General features: G+C 67.6%; 6 protein-coding genes across 6 annotated transcripts; 5 read left to right on the top strand and 1 right to left on the bottom strand.

Moving 5' to 3' along the window:
* Nucleotides 1–979: 979 nt before the first annotated feature.
* On the bottom strand, nt 980–2,347 carry EMIHUDRAFT_422320 (hypothetical protein; the record flags this gene model as incomplete). Its single annotated transcript, XM_005762882.1, has 5 exons — nt 2,316–2,347; nt 1,831–2,175; nt 1,683–1,732; nt 1,227–1,614; nt 980–1,086 (listed from the first exon to the last, which is right to left on the bottom strand). Coding segments are annotated over exons 2-5 (876 nt in total), but the record flags the coding sequence as incomplete, so codon positions are not given.
* Nucleotides 2,348–3,618: 1,271 nt separating this feature from the next.
* On the top strand, nt 3,619–4,278 carry EMIHUDRAFT_105244 (hypothetical protein; the record flags this gene model as incomplete). The annotated part of the gene is made up of 1 exon (XM_005762883.1): nt 3,619–4,278. One exon carries the CDS (start codon nt 3,619–3,621, stop codon nt 4,276–4,278), a length of 660 nt encoding a protein of 219 aa, XP_005762940.1.
* Nucleotides 4,279–8,222: 3,944 nt separating this feature from the next.
* EMIHUDRAFT_452697 (hypothetical protein) lies at nt 8,223–12,408 on the top strand (the record flags this gene model as incomplete). Its single annotated transcript, XM_005762884.1, has 10 exons — nt 8,223–8,698; nt 8,768–8,881; nt 8,954–9,097; nt 9,644–9,905; nt 10,326–10,415; nt 10,673–10,903; nt 11,270–11,370; nt 11,535–11,742; nt 11,944–12,096; nt 12,169–12,408. Exons 1-10 carry the CDS (start codon nt 8,325–8,327, stop codon nt 12,406–12,408), a joined length of 1,917 nt encoding a protein of 638 aa, XP_005762941.1. The 5' UTR covers nt 8,223–8,324.
* A 502-nt stretch (nt 12,409–12,910) lies between these two features.
* EMIHUDRAFT_437886 (hypothetical protein) lies at nt 12,911–14,066 on the top strand. The gene is made up of 3 exons (XM_005762885.1): nt 12,911–13,106; nt 13,187–13,319; nt 13,563–14,066. The coding sequence occupies exons 1-3, from the start codon at nt 12,946–12,948 to the stop codon at nt 13,893–13,895; spliced, it is 627 nt and encodes a 208-aa protein (XP_005762942.1). The 5' UTR covers nt 12,911–12,945; the 3' UTR covers nt 13,896–14,066.
* A 2,463-nt stretch (nt 14,067–16,529) lies between these two features.
* On the top strand, nt 16,530–17,197 carry EMIHUDRAFT_358225 (hypothetical protein; the record flags this gene model as incomplete). The annotated part of the gene is given in 2 exon segments (XM_005762886.1): nt 16,530–17,163; nt 17,179–17,197. Coding segments are annotated over 2 exon segments (447 nt in total), but the record flags the coding sequence as incomplete, so codon positions are not given.
* A 440-nt stretch (nt 17,198–17,637) lies between these two features.
* On the top strand, nt 17,638–18,803 carry EMIHUDRAFT_215784 (hypothetical protein; the record flags this gene model as incomplete). Its single annotated transcript, XM_005762887.1, has 3 exons — nt 17,638–17,678; nt 18,364–18,586; nt 18,708–18,803. 3 exons carry the CDS (start codon nt 17,638–17,640, stop codon nt 18,801–18,803), a joined length of 360 nt encoding a protein of 119 aa, XP_005762944.1.
* Between the last annotated feature and the right edge of the window lie 1,226 nt (nt 18,804–20,029).

The following is a 20,029-nucleotide window of genomic DNA, read 5'->3' on the forward strand; positions in this document are numbered from 1 at the left end:
TCATGTGTGTATGTGGGTGTGTGGGTGGTGCGTGAGGGTCTCTCTCGGGTGATCTCGGGCGAGCTCGGGTGATCTCGCGCAGGAGGTACTCGTCCCGCGCTTCGCGCGCCTAATCTCGGTGATCTCGGCTGATCTCGGCTGATCTCGCGCATGGGGACTCATCTCGGGTAATTTCGGGTAATCTCGGCTCATCGAGCTCGGGTAAGCTCGGCTATCACGATCTCGGGTAATCTCGGCGCATCACAGTCTCGATTAATCTCGCGCAGTCTCGGCTCATCGCGATCTCGGGGATCTCGGCAGATCTCGGCGAGTACAAGACACTGACCGCACTCCTCGCCGTCTCTCGGCGCCATCTCTCACCACGCTCGCGGACACGCCGTTGGCTGTTGATCTCGATGAGACGATCGATCTCGAGCAATCTCGGCGAACCTGGGCCAACATCCGCAGATCTCGGCTAATCTCGCTCCACGGACGAGGCGACTACTGATTAATTAACTAGTTCGAGGGGCTACCAGCCAATTGACAAGTGTAGATGAATCCAGATCTCTGTGAGGGGAGGGGAGAGGAGGGGTATGGAGACGGGAGAGGAGAGGAGGGGAGAGGAGAGGGTATGAGAGGAGAGGAGAGGAGAGGAGAGGAGAGGAGAGGAGAGGAGAGGAGAGGAGAGGAGAGGAGAGGAGAGGAGAGGAGAGGAGAGGAGGAGGCGGAGAGGAGAGGAGAGGAAGCGGAGAGGAGAGGAGAGGAGAGGCGAGGAGAGGGTAGGGAAGGGTGGGTAGGGTAGGGTAGGGTAGGAGAGGAGAGGAGAGGAGAGGAAGCGGAGAGGAGAGGAGAGGAGACGAGACGAGACGAGAGGAGAGGAGGAAGCGGAGAGGAGAGAGGAGAAAGCGGAGAGGAGGGGAGAGGAGAGGAAGCAGAGAGGAGAGGAGAGGAGAGGAGAGGAGAGGAGAGGAGAGGAGACGAGAGGAGAGAGGGCGCCTGCGCCTTGTTGGAGGCGGCCGAGGTGCGCCGAGCGGAGAGAGCGGCGTCGCTGGCCTGCTTTTCCAGCCAGGCCGCCGCGCGCGCCGCGCGCTCCGCCTCGAGCTCCGCCTAAAAAAAGAAAACGCAGGTGCGCAAGACGGAAGACACACATGCGCGCGCGTCCCCGCCTCGAGCTCCGCCTAAAAAAAGAAACGCGGGGTGGGACGGGAAGAAGCACGGGGAGGCGCGCTCTCCGCCTCGAGCGGCGCCTCGCTCTTGCCGCGAAAGCAGTCGGCTCGGCGAGGGCGCGACGAGCGGCTCGGCGAGGTCGGCTCCTAGAAGGGTCCGAGCCGGTTCCGAGAAGGTTCCGAGAAGGGGCGCGACGTGCGGCGAGGGGAATTTCTCCGTCGCGACCACCGCTAGCGAGAGGACGACGATCGCGAGCGGGATGGCGGAGGGGAGGAGGAGCAGCCGCGGCAGGGAGGAAACGTGGCCGCCCGCCGCGACCGCAGCACCGGACACTGCGACGGCGATGGCGATGCCGATGGCGGCGGCGGCGGAGGAGGAGGAGGGGGTGGCGGAGTTGGTGGTGGTGGTGGCGGCGGTTGTGCTCGCCGCGCGGTCCGTCTTGAGAATGGCGCGGCAGACCGCCGGTTCCTATGGGGGGAGGTTCAAGCAGGTTCCGAGAAGGTTCCGAGAAGGGGAGCGCGGCTGTCCGGCCGGTCCTTGACGTGCCGCCCCTCGGTAAAGTACAGGACGTGTCCGGTCGAGCGGTCTGCGGGCAGCGGCGGCGGCGGTGATCAGCGGCGAGGGGCGGCGCGGCGGGAGGCAGCGGCGGAGAGAGGGACAGAGGCAGCGCAGAGGGCGGCTGACCAGTGACCCGCGTGGCGCTTAGCGCGTGCACAAAGGCAATACCGTCCTTGCAGTAGTTGGCCAGCATTGCACGGGCGCCGCCGCGCGCGCGGACCTCCTCCGCAAACAGCTTCGCTTTTCCCTGGTCCGTCAGCGGCCCCTGCAGCATCCGGGGGCTCTTGCCGAGCGCCTCCGCCGGAGTGTAGCCGCACATCGCCACCCACTTTGCGTTGCAAGCCAGGATTTTGTTGTGCTCGTCGACCACGACAGCGGCGGAGGTACACTCGTGCATCAGCAGGTCGAGTGCCCGCGGCGGGCTGCCCAGCTCGGCAGAGAGGGACCAGTCATCCATTCTTGAGAGCGCTCCTGCGGAGGGCGTGGCGCGGGGCGGCGGGTGAGCCGATGGAGCGCTCGGCCCGGGCAGGTGGAGGTGATGGCGGCGGCGGCGGCTGGTGGAGGTGTCGGCGAGGCAGAGGGGGGTCGCTTGGGCGGTAGGGAGGAGGAACCAGAGTTTGATGAGTGAATTTGGTTGATTTAGCTGTTGACGGCGACGTCCTCCGGCCAGCAGCCGGATCGGGCGTCCGACCCGCCCCCTCGGCGACCCTAGATGGTATCCCCGACCCCCGAGGCTTGGCACACCGCGCGAGGGGGGCAGCCCAGCCACCCTGCACCGCCCAGGCCGCCCTCTGCGAGCCCAGGCGCGCCGTAGAGAGTGCCGACGCGATGTCGACGATTTTGGCCTGCGAGACGGGGGCGAGGAGCGGTGTGAGGGCGCCATGTGCCCGGGCGACGGGCTAAGGGGCCGCTACACGGGCCGCAGAGCTCACCAGCGCCGGCACGGTGGCGCTGGTAGCGATGGTGCTGCGTGTGGCCGCCTTTGGCAGTACCTGACCGAGGGCTGACTCGCGACGGCAACGGGGCGGCGAGCCGGGTGGCGGGTTGCGGGGAGGAATCTTCCTATCTCTTTTCGCAGTCTCTCGCCGCTTCTCGCTGCAATCTTCATGCCACCTCGCGGCCGTCCCACTCTCGTCGTTCTCTCCCTCGTCATTTCCTCCTCTGTCGCGTCATTCTCTTCTGCCTCGTCCTGCGGCGCCGCCGCCTGCCGGTCCCTTGTTCTCGCGGCTTCTTTCGCCTTTCGGCGCAACTCCGTCCTCCTCGCTGCGTATCCTGGCCCCTCGAGTCTATCGAGCTCTCCTCGCGCAAGGACGAGTCTTCTGATGCCCACTGCGATCATTTGCCACCCAGTCATGTCGTTGCTCAGGTCCACTCTCTCTTCGAACACTTGTGCCTCTACGGATGATGCCGGCGCTGGGGTCCCCTTCGGATGCGTCGTGACATCTGACAGCTGGATTTCCACTGGTTCGTCCTCCTCGAAGTCATCTTCCCCGGCTTCCTTCCGCTCGGCTCTACGTTTGGTACGTTCGGTGTGGCTCACCCTCCATGCCGTGAACAGGCGCTTTATCCGACCAAGGCCAGGGCGCTGCGAGCCGCAACGCACTTGGAGCACTTGGAGTGCAGTCATCAACCGCACATCCAGGGCCGGGGAGCTCAGAAGCGCACCCAGCGGGCCGGATGATTGGCATCGGGTTGCGGGCAAGAGAGCCCTAGTCCTGGGCGGTGCGCGTACGACTTCTTTTGTGGCTGCGACCCTGACTTGTCTTGAGGCGCGCGAGCCGCTCGCCTCGCGCCACACGTGTTAGTGACAATAGAAAAAGGGACATCATGAGCGAAAAACTCCTGGCGGAGCTGCCTACCGCCATCCTCACCGGGCGCAGCGCAGTCAACGCTCTCGCCGAGGGTCGCAGCGTTATGCTGTCGGGTGCGAGCGACGGCGCGGACACGCTGTTCGGCGCACTTGCGCTCGGCTGTGGCCACCTGGTCGCGCACCTGCTGGGTCCGCACAACGTGCCCAGCGCAGCCGCACGCGCGGGCCAACAGGAGGCGCTGTGCCACCTCGACGACGGCATTCTGCACTCGGAGCTTGTCGACGAGGTGGTGGATGCGATCCGGCGCGCGCGCTACCCTAACTACGCCTCCCTCGCGGCCTTTGACCGCGACTGGAGGAAGTCGCGGCGCAACGTGCTGCAGGTCCTCTGCGCTGACGCTGTGTACGCCGTCGCTTACCGCGCGCCCTCCGCTGGCGACTCACAGACGGCCGCGTGTGACGTCGGAGGCGGGACGGGCTACGCGTGCCAGTGCTACATCAACCGCTTCCAGCCGCTCGGGCCGGAGGCCGCCGCCTCCTGCCGCCTCTACTTGTACGACGACGGCGCTCCGGAGTGGGCGGGATGCCTCAAGGACGCGCGAACCCACCGGCGATGGAGTGCGTGGGACCCGGCGAGTCAGGCGTGGGCGCCGCTCGACGGACCGCCGCCGCGGCCGGAGGGTGTTTACGCCGGCATCGGCTCGACGCGGCTTCACCCGGACTTTGGCGACGCGGCGATCAGAGCGCTCATGGCGCCGGTCTGACTAGCGGAGAGCGGCGGCCACTGCGACCTGCGTCTAGCGCGGCGTGAGTGCGCACCGCGCGTTGGATTTCTTTTCACTGAGCGGGGAGAGCATCTGAGAGTTAGGTTTCTGGAGCCTCGGGTGCTTTTACGCTTTTGATCGGGTCAGGAGAGTGTGCGACTTTTACCACGTTGGTCGTCTCGGAGCGTCGCCTAGCTTTTAGCACTTGGAGCACTTGGAGTGCAGTCATTAACCTCACATCCACAGGGCCGGGGAGCTCAGAAGCGCACCCAGCGGGCCGGATGATCGGTATCGGGCTACGGGCTAGAGAGCCCTGACCCCTAGGGGGGGGTGCGCGTTCGCAGGGCAAGGGCCTTAAAGTAAACACAGTTCTCCGAGAGGGCTCCGTGTACCGGGTTTCCCCTTACTCGAGTAGAGGTGTGGATGCTGGGTTGAACAAAATCGGAGGACGCGACCCTTTGTGTGTATCGCGCGCCTTGCGGGGGGGGCGCGGAAAAGAGGAACCTCTTAGCGCCATCGCCACGGTGCATGCAGCGCCGGGCGACGACGGCTTACCGCCTCCCGGTCCCCCTCGGCACACCTCCGCTGCTCAATGTTTGACGGCTCGAACCCGTGAAGCTTCCCCGTGCGCGGGTTACCCCGCACACGGGTGACCCACTTCGCCACAGACGGTCCCGCGCCTCGCCGCTCTGACCGCTGCACGGCCCATACCATCCGCTGTGCAGCGGTCTTTGTCCGGAGTGAAAAGTCCAACGCGCTCGTCGGTGACGGTGTCCTCCAACCTGCGCCTCGCTCGGCGAACCTCGACAGCGCTTTCGGTGGCATGCAGCTCTTTGCGACAAAAGCCTGGAGAGCAGCTCCTCTGCTGCTCACACACTCTGCACAGCTGACACAGCCTACTGTGCGGCTGCCACAGCTGTGACAGCGATGGGCTCGCCCTCACTGGCCCTCAGTCACTTGTGCTGCGGCTTGTGTGAGCGACACTGCTCGGCGACTGCCGGCACACTGTGAGACCATGGGTGTGAGGTAAAACCACGCTACCAGCGCTTGGTCACATCAGCCCTGAGGTCATATCCTTCTCCTCTGTTGATGGTAAGACTTGTCTACTCGCTGGAGCCGAGCAGGAGGGCTTGGCGCACAACCCCTGTTCAACTCACCCTCCACACCCCGTAACTGCAGAACGCCCCTCGCCCGCCGCCGCGGCCGCCCGATCCTTCTCGGCCTCCCGAATTGCCTCCTCCCATTTCTTTGTTCTGTCTGCCGCCGGCACGAACCTCATCGGGCTGCCTTGTTCCCTTCCTGGCAAGATCCGCGTCGGGGCCGGCCGATCCACCGGTGCCGCCCCGGCTCGGGGTGCGCTCGCCTGTTGCGACGGCTGCCCCCCCCTCGCCGCCCCCCCGTATCCTTGTCTCCTCTTCTCACGGACCACAGGGGCTGCACAACAAAAGCACACAAACACCCCCTGCCCCTGCATGGCGTGGCATTTTCTCAAAAATATTTCTTCGGCGCGCTGCGCTCTCTTGTCTCTAGGCCCCTCTAGGGGGAGTAGGGTGCCCCCACAGGGCGGCCAAAAAAGAAATGAAAAAAGAAATGGGGTAAGCTCCATTGCAGCACTTCGTGTTGGAGAGTCGAGATATTGAGATTGTGACTAGGAGGGAGGGACGCTGGGGATTCTCAAAGGTATACTCCGGCACGCCGAAAGTGGAGCTAAAAAGTCGTCCTTGACTTCTCAGCGCCCTGACGGCCCGCCGATGGCAGACCCGACTCCCTCCATCCGCATGGCGCCGCCCGATGGTGCCGGTAACCCTATTCCGGAGCGGTTTCTCCTAGGGTTAGCGCCGAAAAAGTCGGCTCCCTTAGCTCCGGCTAGGGCTAAGGGGCCTCCGCAGCCGACCGCGAGGAAGGGCCGACTTTGGGTTAGCATAGCGGGCCGATAAGGCCGCCCACACCCGCGAGGATGGTTGTGTGTTTGCCTCCCCGACTCGGACGGCCGCCTCAGAGGGCGGGAGTGCTTCCTCTCGCCCTCTCACCCGCGGGAGATGGCCGAGTCCACGGAGCCGCACGCTGCCTCTCCTTGGACGCAAGGCTCCGACTTCTATAGAGAAAACCCCATCTGCACCAGCGTTTTAAAGTGAAATCGTCAAGAGAAATCGATGCCCCGGGCTGGGCTTTGGGGTAGGCAGCCACCCTTTCGAAGGTGAGGCGTATCTGCCGACCTGTGAAGACGCTTTACTTGCGAGCAGTGCGTGGACCAGATGGCACGAGGGCACCGCAACATGGCTAAGGAGGCAGGGAAGCTTCTGCTCCGAGACGGCCGCTCAGGACCGCAAAATGGTGTTCCTGAAGGTTGTGTCAGTCGGGCTGGCCAGTCCCCGGGGCCTGACGGTCCAATGTTTCCCTCAAGAGTACTTCTCCCCTACCCCACCCTTCCACTTTAGATGTGTCGGACCATATACCCTTGGAATGGCCGGATCCAGCCTTGAAAGTAGTAAGACGAGATCGCGCGCGCTTCGCGTGTTCGCGCGCTGCACCGCCTGTTCTCCGCGGCTGAGTGACGACGCGTGCCGTGTGCCAGCAGAGTTGGGCGCGCGCGGCGCGACGGCGCCCGCGAGGGAAGGCGCGGGTGCAGCGGCTGCCGGCGGTCGTACCGCTCGCCGGCCAGCGCAACAGCGGGCCAGCGGCCAGCGCAGCGGCCGCCGGTGCAGCAGCCAGAGCAGCCGGTGCGCGCCTTGCGAGGCGAGTACTGCCGCCCGGCAGCCTTGAGGCGGCCAGGCGGCAATACTCGCTCGAACTTTGCGAGCCGTGCGCGCGCCGAGGCGCGCGCGGCGCGCGCCCGCCCGGCTGCCAGTAGGAGGCGGCGCAATATGGCCATAGTACAGCCCTTGAGGAGGAGGAAGAGGCTGGCTGGCAGTGCTGTATGCCGCCGAGGGGCAGTTTTGGGGTGCTGAGTCACGCCCAGGGAACTGCAGAACCAGCCGGGACAACCCGCCCCCCCAGCCGAGCGAGGCCGGTCGAACGAAGCCCACTTGAGTGCAGGAGCAGGCGGACATCGCTTCCAGGGAGGGTGGCGTGCTTCTACTCACGCCGCACCCCCCCCTAGCATGTGGTGAAGCCTCTGGGGGGGTCGGGACCCCCCCCCCAAGCATGTGGTGGAGCCTGATTGCTTGATTGATGGGAAGGCGAAACACAGTCCGACCAACGACGACTGGGACACCAACGCGGTATGGGTGGACGCAGGACGGGCGATGACGGTCACACAGGAGCGACACACAGAACCACAAGACAAGACACTCAGCCGAACTGACTGCCACACATCCTGAGCGAACTTCCCTAGTCACCCGCGGCCGGACTCCATCCGGCACGCGTCGCTGGGCGCTCAGAGCTGCGTCCCCTGCTCGCCACCCCGACGCCCAAGGCGCCCGAGCGAACGACAGGCGGCACGCGAAGACTGGTTGCAATCCCGCCGACCGCCAGGCCGCGGGATGATGCGTGCGTGGTCTTGTAGTGGGTCTCGGAAGCTCTCCTCTCGGGCTAGGAGCCAGCCCCTCTCCCTTGCCCTCGGAACACTGTGTCCGAGTCGAGGCGTGTGCTTGCCGGTCGACGGCCGCGCGCGGTTGGCATTGTGACGAGGGGCGCGGCCGCGGCGCGCCCGCCATGGTTCGGCGCGGCGCGCCTACCAGCGGCAATTGTCGAGGCACGGGAACGCTTACCCGGGGTCATCCTCTGAGCCTGGTCGTCGGCGCCGCGATGCCACGGCGGCGCATTCGACGTCGTCGGCGCGCTGCCCCGCGGTGAGCCCCGCCGCACGTGGCGACGGCCGCAGGTTGGCCCGGTGCAGCGCGCCCTGGCCGCAGACTGAAGAAGCCTCTGTGGGGGGGGTCGGACCCACCGCCGCCCCCCCTCGACATCACCCCGCCGGCCTGCCAATGCGCAGCTCGAACGTGCACAGCCGGGTCCGTGCTGCGGCGGCGGCTGGCGACGCCGCCGCGAGATCGCTCGAGAAGCTCCTCGCCGACGGAGAGATCGGAGACCACAACTTTATCGCTATGGCAGAGTGCATCCTGCAGGACGCCTCGGCACCCGCCCCGCCGCCGCTCGCCGCGCCGGACGCGCCAGAGACGCCGAGCTGCGCCGAGGAGGAGGCGTGGTCTCCGTCGCGTCGACCCGCAAAGAGGAACCCGGCCGCCGCCGCGCCGCCGCAGCGGCGGCCGCCGCAGCCACAGGCGGCACTGCAGCAGCCGCAGCCGCAGAAGCCGCAGCGTCCGCCTCTGCCCGGCTTCCTCTTCTTCTGCTCGGGCAGGACCTTCAGCGAGTGCATGCAGCGGTCGCTGCTCGGCAGCGGCCCCGGCGACATGAGGATCCTCGAGCGCGTGACGCCGACCACGCCGCTCTTTCTCTTCCACTTCTCGCGGCGGCTACTGTACGGCGTCGTCACGCCGCCCGGCTACAGCTGTGAACGGCGTCTCTTCACACCTCACGCTGTGAACAGGTACGGCGTCTTCTACGCCGCCCAGCCCGCCGCCCTCAACCAGGTGCCCGAGGCTTGGTGCGGCAAGGCGACGGGCGGTCCCAGCAAGGCCACCGCATCGAAGAAGGCCGGAGGGACAAGCCTCTCTCCGGCGGCAGTGGCGACGAGCTGTGAACGGCGTCTCTTCACACCTGCAGCCGTGAGCAGGTCGCCCTACCCGGCGCAGCTGCGCGTGCTCCGCACGGGTGACATCCGCGTCTGGACGCCGCCCGACGGCGCGCGCTACACGCAGGGCGCAATGAGCGCTGAGCTGGTCGACACGCTGCTGCGCGCGCTCCGTGCTAGAGGACGGTCGGCTCGAGAGGCGGACCAAATCTCGCAGTCCTCCTCCTCCGCCGCCTCCTCCTCCTCCGCCTCCGCCACCTCCTCCGCCACCTCCTCCGCCACCTCCTCCGCCACCACCACCGCCACCTCCTCCTCCTCCTCCTCTCTCGCCGCCGCCCCGGCAGCGGCCTCCGCCGTGCCGCGCGCCGCCGGTGGCAGCGGCGGCGGCAAGGGCGGCAAGGGCGGCGGGCGCGGCAAGAGCGGCGTGGGCGGCGTTGCGGCTGCGGCGAAGGTGGCGCCGGAGGAGCAGATGCTGCAGGCGGCGCTCCGAGCCTCGATGGCCGAGATGGGCATCAGCGGCCGAGCGGGCGGTGGCGGCGGCGGCGGCGGCGGCGGCGGTGGCGGCGGCGGCGGCGGCGGCGGCGGCGGCGGCGGAGGCGGTGGTGGCGGCGGCGGCGGCGGCGGCGGTGGCGGCGGCGTTGAGAGGGAGCTGGTGCCGTTTGACTTTGGGTCGTCCGCCGCAGCGTTCGAGGAGCGGCCGATCGCGTGCGAGGACCGCCCGGGTGGGCGCAGGCAGAGGGGCGGGGACGGAGCAGCCGGCTCCGCCTCCGCCGCCACCGCCACCGACGGGCTTGCGGTGGCGCTCCCTGACGGTGATGATGACGCGGCCGCAGCGGCGGTGGCCGCCGGCCACTTCCGCCGGCCCGGCTTGGACGAGATGCGTGCCCAAGAGCTGCGCCCCGCGGCGGCGGGGTGCGAGGAGGCGCAGCTGACAGCTGCGAGCGGTCTGCCCGCCGCCGCGCCCGACGAGATGGCGTCGATGCTCGAGTCGATCGTCCAGCTCGGCACCGATCTCCCGCAATCTCCCGCAATCTCCCGCGGCCTCCCAGCGATCTCCCGCGATCTCCCGCGATCTCCCTCAGATCCCCCTCAGATCTCCCTCATCTCTCCCACAGGCACCGCCGCACCGCCGTCCGCCTCGCCGCACCCGTCGCCCGCGCCGTTGCCCGAGGGGTGGAGGGAGGCGCAGGCGGCCGGCGGGCGGATGTACTACTACCACACGGCCACGCTAGAAACGAGCTGGAGCCGCCCCGCCGCCCCTCCGCCCCCCGCCCCTCCGCCCCCCGCCCCTCTGCCAATTCCGCCTCCCGCCCTTGCGCCCTCCGCCCTTGCGCCGTCGGCGCCGCCGCCCTCCGTGCCGCCGCCTCTGCCGCTCGCTGCGGCGGCCGGCGAGGCGGCGGAGGAGGAGGTGGAGTGGGGCGAGAAGCCGATGCCTCTCATCGCCATCGACGCCGCCAATCTCGCCGCCACCGGCAAGCCGCGCGACGGCGGCTACTTGGCGGTGGTGTGCTGCAGCAGCCCCTATCCGCCGCCACCGCTTCCTCCGCACCCTCCGCGCTGCCCGCCCCCCCCTTCCCCCGCGCCACCGCCTCCGCCATTCCCTACCTCATCGCCTCGGCCGCCCCTTCTCCTCTTCCGCCGCCGCCCCCGCCTCCCTCCGCGCCGTCACCACCGCCGCCCGCCTCGCCGTGCATCGCCGCTCCGGTGGTGGTGATGACACTTCCGAGACACTTCCGAGACGGCTCTGCCGACACCGCGCAGGTGCCGGTGATGACGGCGCTCGAGTACTACATGAACCGCTTCCCGGGCTCGAGCGTCGTCTGCCTGCTGCCGCCGGTGTGGCGGACGCCGCGCGCGATCGACCGCGTGCGAGGCGAGTCGGCGGCCCTCGCGGCGGCGCGTGACGAGCTCGCCACGCTGATCGAGGCGTCGATGGCCGAGTGGGCTCCCGAGGGGGCGGCGGACGGCGCGGCGGAGGGCGCGCTGCCGCGGGTGGGCTGGTGCCAGCGAGGGGTGGACAGCGGCGCGTGAGGCTTGGCCGTGAGTGAGTCAGGCGCGCTGCCGCCGGTGGTTCGGTGGGCGATCGACAACCGCGCGGTGCTGGTGCATAGAAGCGGACGCCGGACTCTGGTAGAGAGGTCCGTTGCATCTCCACGGGAGGAGATTGCATCTCCGCGGGAGGAGATTGCATCTCCGCGGGAGGAGATTGCATCTCCGCGGGAGGGGAGGCACACTCAGCCGCGCCTCAGCTGGAGGCGTCGTTGTGATTTGCCACCCCTCGCCTCCACGCGGCGCTCCGACTGACGCGGCGCGGCACCGCCCTCCCGCCCCGACGCCGGCGTACTGCACACACTGCAGGTGCTCGTGTCGAACGCGAGCTTGTCGGGGGCGGTGGCGGCGTACCGCGACCCGCAGCACCAAGAGGCGATGCGCGCGTGGCTGCGCGAGTGGGTGTGGCGGTACGAGCTGCGCAGGCTGCAGACCGCAGACACTGCAACCGCGCCCGCCGGTAGCCGCCCTCCCCCCTTTCCCCTTTCCTTCCTTTGGGGGCACTGGAGGTTGCCTCATCGAGGCGGAGGGGGAGAGCTAGACCCCTCCCCCCCCCCCCCCCACACACGCGCAGGACGCCGCGTGGCGAGGCGCACGCGCAGGAGGAGGAGTGGTCCTTCGTCCCGGACGCCCACTTCGCAGCGCCGCCCGAGGCGCCGCTGCAGCTGCTGCGCGGCGGCGGCCTCACGCCCGCCGTCTCGTCCCTCTTCATGTCGTCGCACCTCGAGCAGCTGCGCGGCACCGCGATGCCGCACCACCCACGACAACCGGACCCGCGCCCGGTTCGATCGCATGCAGGTATGGGACTAGGCGTCGAGCTGCCCGCCACGGCCGTCGAGCGCAGGCGGCGCGTCGAGGCGCTCGTCCTGCACGTCCACCGGCAGGCTGGCACAGTGAAGTATGCGCAGCCATGGCGATTGGTAGCCATGAGCACGAATACTCACGTCTGCCTGCGCTGACGGACTCGACTCACGCATCCACAGGCGACGGGCGGCGGCGAGGCGAGCTTCCGGCAGCTCGGCTTCAAGCAGCGCAAGGACGCGTCGGACGTGCTCAACAAGTTCATCTTCATCTCGCGCACGCCTGAGTCGCTGGTGGACGACTGCCGCTCCGCGCGCACCGCGCCCGAGCCGCAGGTGGATGCGGTCTTGCCGAGCCACTCGTCGGTCAGTAGTTGATTCATCAGTCCGTTGGTTCAGTCACCCGAGGACGAGGTGTTGCCGAGGCACTCCTTGGTACTCAGCTATGACGTAGTCCCCTTCCCGAGCCGCCAGGTGGACGAGGTGTTGCCGAGCAGCGTCGACCGCAACACGCAGCAGTGGCTCGCGACGCAGCTGAAGGCGCTGTACACGCTGAGCGAGCGCGCGGCGCTCGACGCGGCGGCCATACCGCACCAGCAGCGGGACCGAACCCACGCCGGGTTCGATCGCATGGAGGTATGGGACTAGGCGGCCAGCATCGTCGTCGAGTGCCGGAGGGCGGCGGAGGAGCTGCAGCTCTCGCGCGCGACGGCGATGCAGCGGTGGGAGCAGCGGCTGCGCAACGGGCGGGAGCTGAACGACACGTCTCTCGGCTTGTCGGTCAGCGGTCGGCCGCGGGCGGGGGGGCGCAAGCCGGGGGAGGGGGAGACGGTGCGGATCGCGTGGCGGCCGCACGAGCCGCACGAGGTGGGGCCGAGCGCGCAGCAGCGGTGCGTCGGTGCTGCGAGCTCATCCCTCGGTACTGGGTGAGTGACTCCCTCCGTCGCTGATTAGGTGCGTCGAGATGTGGAGCTGCGAGTTGAGACGTGGCCACTCAGAAGGAGGACGACACTGCTGAGCAGGTACGTCGACGACGAGCTGCAGGTGGAGCTGCGAGTTGAGACGTGGCCACTCAGAAGGAGGACGACACTGCTGAGCAGGTACGTCGACGACGAGCTGCAGGTGGAGCTGTGGAGCGGCCACTACTCCCAGCTGCGGGGCGCGTACGAGGGCTTCGGGCACGACATGAGGCTGCTGCACTGCCGCCTCTTCGCGCTCGTGTCGCGCTACTCGGCCCTCGCGGCGGACAAGTCGGCCTTCCAGGCGGCGCTCCCCCGCCCGATGATGAGGCTGCTGAAGGAGCGGTGGGGCGTCACGCACGAGTGCTACGCCTCGCCCCTCAACCGGTGCCCTCCCCGCCTCCTCCCGCCGTCGCTCACCTGCTCCCGCCGTCTCCCACCTTCTCTCGCCCCCCGCCCTGCCCTAGGTGCCTCGCCACCTTCGGCTCCGTCTTTGACGACACCGACAAGTGGTTCGGCTCGAGCGGCTCCTTCTACGCCTTCCGACCCGTCAGCGGCTGCTACGAGGCGAACCCGCCCTTCGACACGTCAAGCGTGCAGGCCTGCACGCACACGCACGCACGCACGCACGCACGCACGCACGCACGCACACACACACACACACACACACACACACACACACATACACACACACACACACACCCCTCACCCACGCGCACCGGGCCTTGCACTTTGAATGCCGTGGGGCTCCTGCCTGCCTAGACGTGGAGTCGCGAGGGCTAGCCTGGCCCCTTGCCCCACCACCCTCGTGTGCGTGGAGAAGTGCACCTCACCTCCCCTTAGGCCTGCTTCCGTCACGTGGGCGCGCTGCTGGGCGCGAGCGACGAGCCGCTCTGTTTCGTGGTGGTCGTCCCCGAGATGGACATGAGCAGCAGCCTGGCGCGCGCGTTTGCGTGCGCAAAGCCCTTCTTGCGCCACCACGAGGTTGCAAAGGTGAGCGAGCACGCCTACCTGATGGGGCTGCAGCACCAGCGCACCGGCCACGGCGAGCGCTACTGGCGACCCGTCAAAAACTCGATGCTCTACTTTTTCCAGAACCGGCTCGGCGCCGAGTCCTACCCCGTCACGGCGGACTTTGTCGCCGAGCTCATCCAGGCCTTCAAGGCCGTCGACTGAGCCGGCTCGGCCGTCTTCGCCGCCGTCATCGCATGGTCGTGTGCTGGCGCAGCTGCTGGTTGCTGAGCATGCGGGAGGAGGGGGGAGTGGCGGGCGGCCGGCGAGTCTCGGTGTACTCGGCGCGCGGAGCGAGGGCATGCTAGCTTTTAGATCAAAAGGCGTCGTTCAAAAGTTCAAAACCGATCCGTAGCCACCGTCGACGCACAACGCATATACACACGAATCCGCCGCCTTTTCGGATTTCGCTTACGCGATTCCCCCGTGCCCCCCGAGACGCCCGAGGGCCGAGCCCGGACCACACGCCCCGGCCCCCTTACGCGCGACTCGAGAGAGGGGAGGAGACAGGAGAGAAGAGGAGAGAAGAGAGGAGTGGAGTGGAGAGGAGAGGAGAGGGGAGGAGACAAGAGGGGAGGAGAGGAGAGGAGCGGAGAGGAGAGGAGAGAGGAGAGGAGAGGAGAGGAGAGGGAGAGGAGAGGAGAGGAGAGGAGAGGAGAGGAGAGGAGAGGAGAGGAGAAGAGAGGAGACGAGGGGAGACGAGGGGATAGGAGTGGTGACGAGAGGAGAGGAGAGGAGACGAGACGAAACGAAACGAGACGAGAGGAGACGAGAGGCGAGGCGAGGAGAGGCGAGGAGAGGAGGAGGAGAGGAGAGGCTGCCGCTCACCTCGCCACTGCCCACGCAGACTCGCAGCCCACAAACCCTCCCGCGCGCGTCGTTTTTCTTCTTTCTGGCGGCGAGCACTACGGTGCTCGCGGATTCGACTCGTCTGAACCACAGCGTGTCCCGACTCGACTGCCGGCGTCCCAGTCCGGTGTTTCTCTTCTTATCCGTTACCATGTAGAGCAACGCCGAGGGCGGGCCCTTTCGGGCTCGGGCCGCCCTCTCGCCCGCACCTCTGCGGGGCTCGCACGTGGTAGCGGCGGTCTGCTCACGACAGTGAGTGGGCTCTTCACGCTATCCACTGCGCCGCGGCTACGCCGCGCCCTATCCAAGCCCAGGGCTTGGTTCGCCGATAACCGCATCTCGCTCTGCGCATCTCTGAGGCTACCCGCGCGCCGACTGCTACGCGCGCGGCGAGAGGCGCACCCCATCAGGGACAGGATTGAGGCCCCTGTACGAGCTCGGCAACGCCGCCGTCGTTGCCCTCCCGAGCCCTCAACACCGTGCTGCACATAGCGCACCCCGTTCTGCGCACATACCGCAGGGAGGAGTTTTCACTCAACCATCCGAGTTTCTCCTTCCTGCAGGGCGAGAGACATCGGCCTCTCTACTTCCAGGAGAACATCTACGCCACACGCTATCCCGACGGTCCACAACCCACACTGCAGTCGATCCAGCCCTCGCACTCCCCACTGGAGATCTAGCGAGGCCCCCCAGGCTGGGACAGGATTGGAGCCCCTGTGCTGCGTCTGTGGTGATATGTGGGGGACACTTTTCTCCTCCCTATTCATGTCAGTGACTCGACTGCGTCGAGGGGGGGGACGTCTGAACCACAGCGTGTCCCGACTCGACTGCCGGCGTCCCAGTCCGGGGGTGTTTCTCTTCTTATCCGTTACCATGTAGAGCAACGCCGAGGGCGGGCCCTTTCGGGCTCGGGCCGCCCTCTCGCCCGCACCTCTGCGGGGCTCGCACGCGACTGTCCCCCCGATCGTGCCCACCTCCATGAGGACGACGGCGCCTTCTAAAGGTCCGTCGCAGGCTGTGCCTCTTTTGGTACCTGTGTCGAACCTGTGTGCTGAGCGAGAGAGTTTTGTTGAATTCTTTCTGGCGGGCATAGCGACATACGCGTACATACATGAGTGGCGCCGGCAGCCCAGCCCGCCTCGCCGACCTGGCTCGGGGCGACCTGGCCTGGCTGCGCGCCTTCCTCTCCAGGCGGCGGACGCGCGGCACGTCGCTCGCGGCCCAGCTCGACGCACGGCACGACACCGAGAAGCAGGACACGCTGCTCACCTGGGCCGCTCGTCACGGGCAGGCCGAGGCGGTGCGGCTGCTGCTCGAGGGCGGCGCGAGCTTCGGGGCGACGAATGGCGGCGGCGCTCCCGCGCTGTACATCGCGTGCCAGGAGGGGCAGATTGAGTGCGCCCGCCTGCTCCTCGAGGCTGGCGCGGCGGTGGCTCATGCAAACGCTGAAGGCTGGTTGCCGCTGATTGTCGCGTGCTACAAGGGCCACCTCGAGATCGCCCGGCTGCTGCGCGACGCTGGCGCGGCGGTCAACCAAGCGATGAACTGCGGTACCACGCCGCTGTTCATGGCGTGCCAAGAGGGCCAGCTCGAGTGCGTTCGGCTGCTTCTCGAGGCTGGCGCGGCGATCGACCAGGCCGATGAGCAAGGCGCCACGCCGCTGTTCGCGGCGTGCCAGGAGGGCCACCTCGAGGTCGCCCGGCTGCTGCGCGACGCTGGAGCTGGCATCAACCAAGCGATGAACTGCGGTACCACGCCGCTGTTCATGGCGTGCCAAGAGGGCCAGCTCGAGTGCGTTCGGCTGCTTCTCGAGGCTGGCGCGGCGATCGACCAGGCCGATGAGCAAGGCGCCACGCCGCTGTTCGCGGCGTGCCAGGAGGGCCACCTCGAGGTCGCCCGGCTGCTGCGCGACGCTGGAGCTGGCATCAACCAAGCGATGAACTGCGGTACCACGCCGCTGTTCATAGCGAGCCAGGAGGGCCAGCTCGAGTGCGTTCGGCTGCTTCTCGAGGCTGGCGCGGCGATCGACCAGGCCAAGCAGAACGGTGCCACGCCGCTGTTCATGGCATGCTTCAACGGCCACCTCGAGGTCGCCAAGCTCCTCTCCTCCTATGGCGCCTCCCGCGCCGCTACGCCCTTCGGCACGCCCGAGGTGGTCGCAAACCGCCGCGGCCACGCCGACCTCGCCGCCTGGCTGGTCGCCAGCCGCGGCTGGACGCCGCTCGCGCACCTTGAGACCCTCACCGCCGTTCGCGCCACCTCCCTCCTGCGCCGCGGCGCAAGCCTGCACGAGGGCGAGCCGACGCCGTTGCGGCGCGCCGCGGGCGGCGAGGGCGAGGCGGCGGCGCTGGTTCGGCGGGCAGCGGCGCCGTGGTCGCCGGCTAGCCACTCGCTCTTCCCCGCGCCGGCCCGCGCGCGGGCGGCGCTCCTCATCCTCTCGATCTACGAGATCCACGAGCGGTACCACCTCGACTCGGCCGGAGCCGAGAACGGCATCGCGGCGCTCGACTTTGGCCACTGCGTCTTGGGCTTCGCCATTGGGCGCGAGACGGAGTAGGAGGCCGTTCGCGCGCGGCGCAGCGCTATGTGCTGCGCCGGTCATGCGGATCGGCTATCATCGATGACGCCTGGTTCGGTCAGCGGTTCGTTTGACTTTGCCGCGCTCTGCAGGGGGGGTTTTGGCGTATGCTCTTTTGCGCGTGTCGCTTGTTAAAGCTAAGGTAAGGTAAGGTAAACTTCTCCACACACACGAGGTGGTGGGGCAAGGGGGGGCAACCCTCGCGTCTCCACGTCTGACGACAGGAGCCCCACGGCATTCAAAGTGCAAGGCCCAGTGCGCGTGGGTGAGCGGTGTGTGTGTGTGTGTGTGTGTGTGTGTGTGTGTGTGTGTGTGTCGTGTGTGTGTGTGTGTGTGTGTGTGTGTGTGTGTGTGTGTGTGTGTGTGTGTGTCTCACGTCACTGCATCCTCCGCCGGTTCCTCCCGTCGCCTCTTCTTTGTTCGAATGTTTTTCAATCCATCCTTCACGAAGCCCTCCCATGTAGCTAGCGTTCTTGGCGAATGTCTCGAAATGGCCAGCAGGCGCTGTCTGCTCGCGGTCTGTGCGGGCCGCTCGTCCTCCTCGCCCTTCTTTCGTCCTCCCGTCCCTCCCCTCCACCATGGCCCTGGCGGCACTTCTTTCTCCATCCGCCTCGCCCTGCCTTTTCGCATCGTGCCGTTCGCCCTCCATTCGGTGACCTCCATGGCTGTCCGCCCCTTTTTGGGTGGCGCTCTCGATACGGTTGCGTCAACCTCGACGTCGCTGTCGCCCTCCCCGTCCCCGCCGGCGTCCGTGCCTCGGTTCGCGTCATCGGTAGCGTCTCCGTTGTTCCCTCGTGCCCCGCCGTCGCCCTCTCTGCTCGGGCCGTTAGCGATTTCGCTCCTCCTGCGTGTCGCCCCTCCGTCCCCTCCCCTTTCTTCGTCGTCATCGTCGCTGTCGCGAAAGCCCTCCGGTCCCTCGATTCCCTCGCCTATCCCCTCCGCTGCGTCGTCCCAGTTTATATCCTCATCCTCTGCGCACGTCGCGTTGGCTTCCTCTCTCCCCCTTTCCTCCCTGCCCCTCTCGCTGTCTGGTGTTAATGGACCCCCTTCCTCTCCCTCGCCACCGTCACCGTCTCCATCCCCGTCGCTACCGCCCTCCATGCCCGCCGCCCTTTGTTTCACACTCGTCTCTGCCATGTCCGCCGTCGCCGCCGTCCTGTCTGCTGCGCTCTGTGCTCCGTGGTACAGTCGCTTATTGTTGCTTAGGATTAGCTCACGCACCAGGACAGCCTCCTGCTCGTTATTTTGGCTTGCCGATATGCATCCAAAGTTCCACGCTAGCTCCTCCTTCGTCACGTCTATCTTTTTGCAGTATCTCGCGAATGCCGTCCGCGCTTGCTGGGGTGTTATTGCGTTCGGATCCGCCCTGGTCCCCGCCCTGTATCCCATCTCCTTGCGGTGGCTCCTGTATGAGTCCCCATATGACCATGTGATTTCTTGGCCTTCCTTGACTCCCCTCTCTGCAAACAGGACCATCACCTGCGCAGCTGCCTTGCCTAATTGTATCTCCTCGTAGCGTACGAAGTGCGTCGCGCGAGGGTTGCCAGCAGGGCGACCCGCTCGGGCCGCTGCTGTGGTCCTTCGGGTACCACCAGGCGCTCCTCGAGATGCAGGCGCGCAGTCCGGACTCGATTTGCCTTGCGTAATCCCAACGGCATGCGCGAGGGCGTGGGGAGGTCAACTCATATTACTCGAACTCATATCACTCGAGGTTGCCCAAGATGAATGATTAAATTTAACCACGCAGTCGCGCCCTTGCTTCGCCTGTGTTTGCGCTCGGCAGCAGCGCCGACAGCGGCCCCGCGCCGCGTCGGCGGCGGTCTGAGCGAGGCAGCCTGTACTCCTCAACCTCCTTGGCACTCCCCCGACGAGCGGCGCGCTATGCGGGCCCGCCGCGGGCGACGCGGGCGGCGAGCCGACGTGCGTGCCGCAGTCATAGGCAGCGCTGGCGAAGCGAGGAGGTCGGCGCAGGCCCCCGGATGCGGTCGCAGCGAGAGAAGCGAGACAGCAGATGCTGTCGGAAGGGTGAGGAGCAGCCTGCCGTCGAGCGGCGCGCCGCACAAGCCCGCCGTCGGCGGCCCGGTTCGAGAGCAGGTAGTCGTGGTAGTATTGAGCGCGCAATCGCGCCCGAGCCGGCCCGCCCTGGCCCTGTAGACCCTCCCAGAGAGTTGGCGATGCTGTACAGCATGCCCAGAGCGTACCGGACAGGCTCCCGTCGAGCGACGAGCTATGCTGGCTCGCCGCCGGCGGCGAGCTCGAAGACCCGCGCCGAGCTTCGCCGAGCCTGGCGGGCCCACCCGCACGCCCGCGGCCGCAGGCAAGCAAGGCGAGCTTGCTGGCGTCTTTGCCAAGCGCCAGCATGCCAAAAGACACCTCGCAGCGCGCGAGACGTGACCAAAGCGGCACGCCTCGGCGCCGCGAGAGCAGCCGGTCGACGTCGGCACCAAGCGCGCGGCCGCCGCGCGCATTCGCGGCGGCAGCGGCCGGGGGCGGAGCGCGCGCATAGACAGTTGTTATGGCGCGGATTTTTTCACCGTCTGCCACGCCACGGCGGTGGAGGACTGCCCGTGCCAATCTTCAAGAATTCTTCTATGGCGGCATGCGCGACGCCATCCTCCCAACCCGCCTCGCCGACCTGGCTCGGGGCGACCTGGCCTGGCTGCGCGCCTTCCTCTCCAGGCGGCGGACGCGCGGCACGTCGCTCGCGGCCCAGCTCGACGCGCGGCACGACACCGAGAAGCAGGACACGCTGCTCACCTGGGCCGCTCGTCACGGGCAGGCCGAGGCGGTGCGGCTGCTGCTCGAGGGCGGCGCGAGCGTCGGGGCGACGAATGGCGGCGGCGCTCCCGCGCTGTACATCGCGTGCCAGGAG

The sequence above is a fragment of the Emiliania huxleyi genome (genome assembly GCF_000372725.1).
Source record: "Emiliania huxleyi CCMP1516 unplaced genomic scaffold EMIHUscaffold_66, whole genome shotgun sequence".
Lineage (NCBI taxonomy): Eukaryota > Haptophyta > Isochrysidales > Noelaerhabdaceae > Emiliania > Emiliania huxleyi.

Excerpts from the sequence above, each read along its gene's own strand:
- EMIHUDRAFT_437886 (XM_005762885.1), top strand. The coding sequence starts at position 12,946 with ATGAGGCTGCTGCACTGCCGCCTCTTCGCGCTCGTGTCGCGCTACTCG. Across the intron at positions 13,107-13,186 it reads TACGCCTCGCCCCTCAACCG|GTGCCTCGCCACCTTCGGCT; the intron begins GTGCCCTCCCCG and ends GCCCTGCCCTAG. Across the intron at positions 13,320-13,562 it reads TCGACACGTCAAGCGTGCAG|GCCTGCTTCCGTCACGTGGG; the intron begins GCCTGCACGCAC and ends ACCTCCCCTTAG.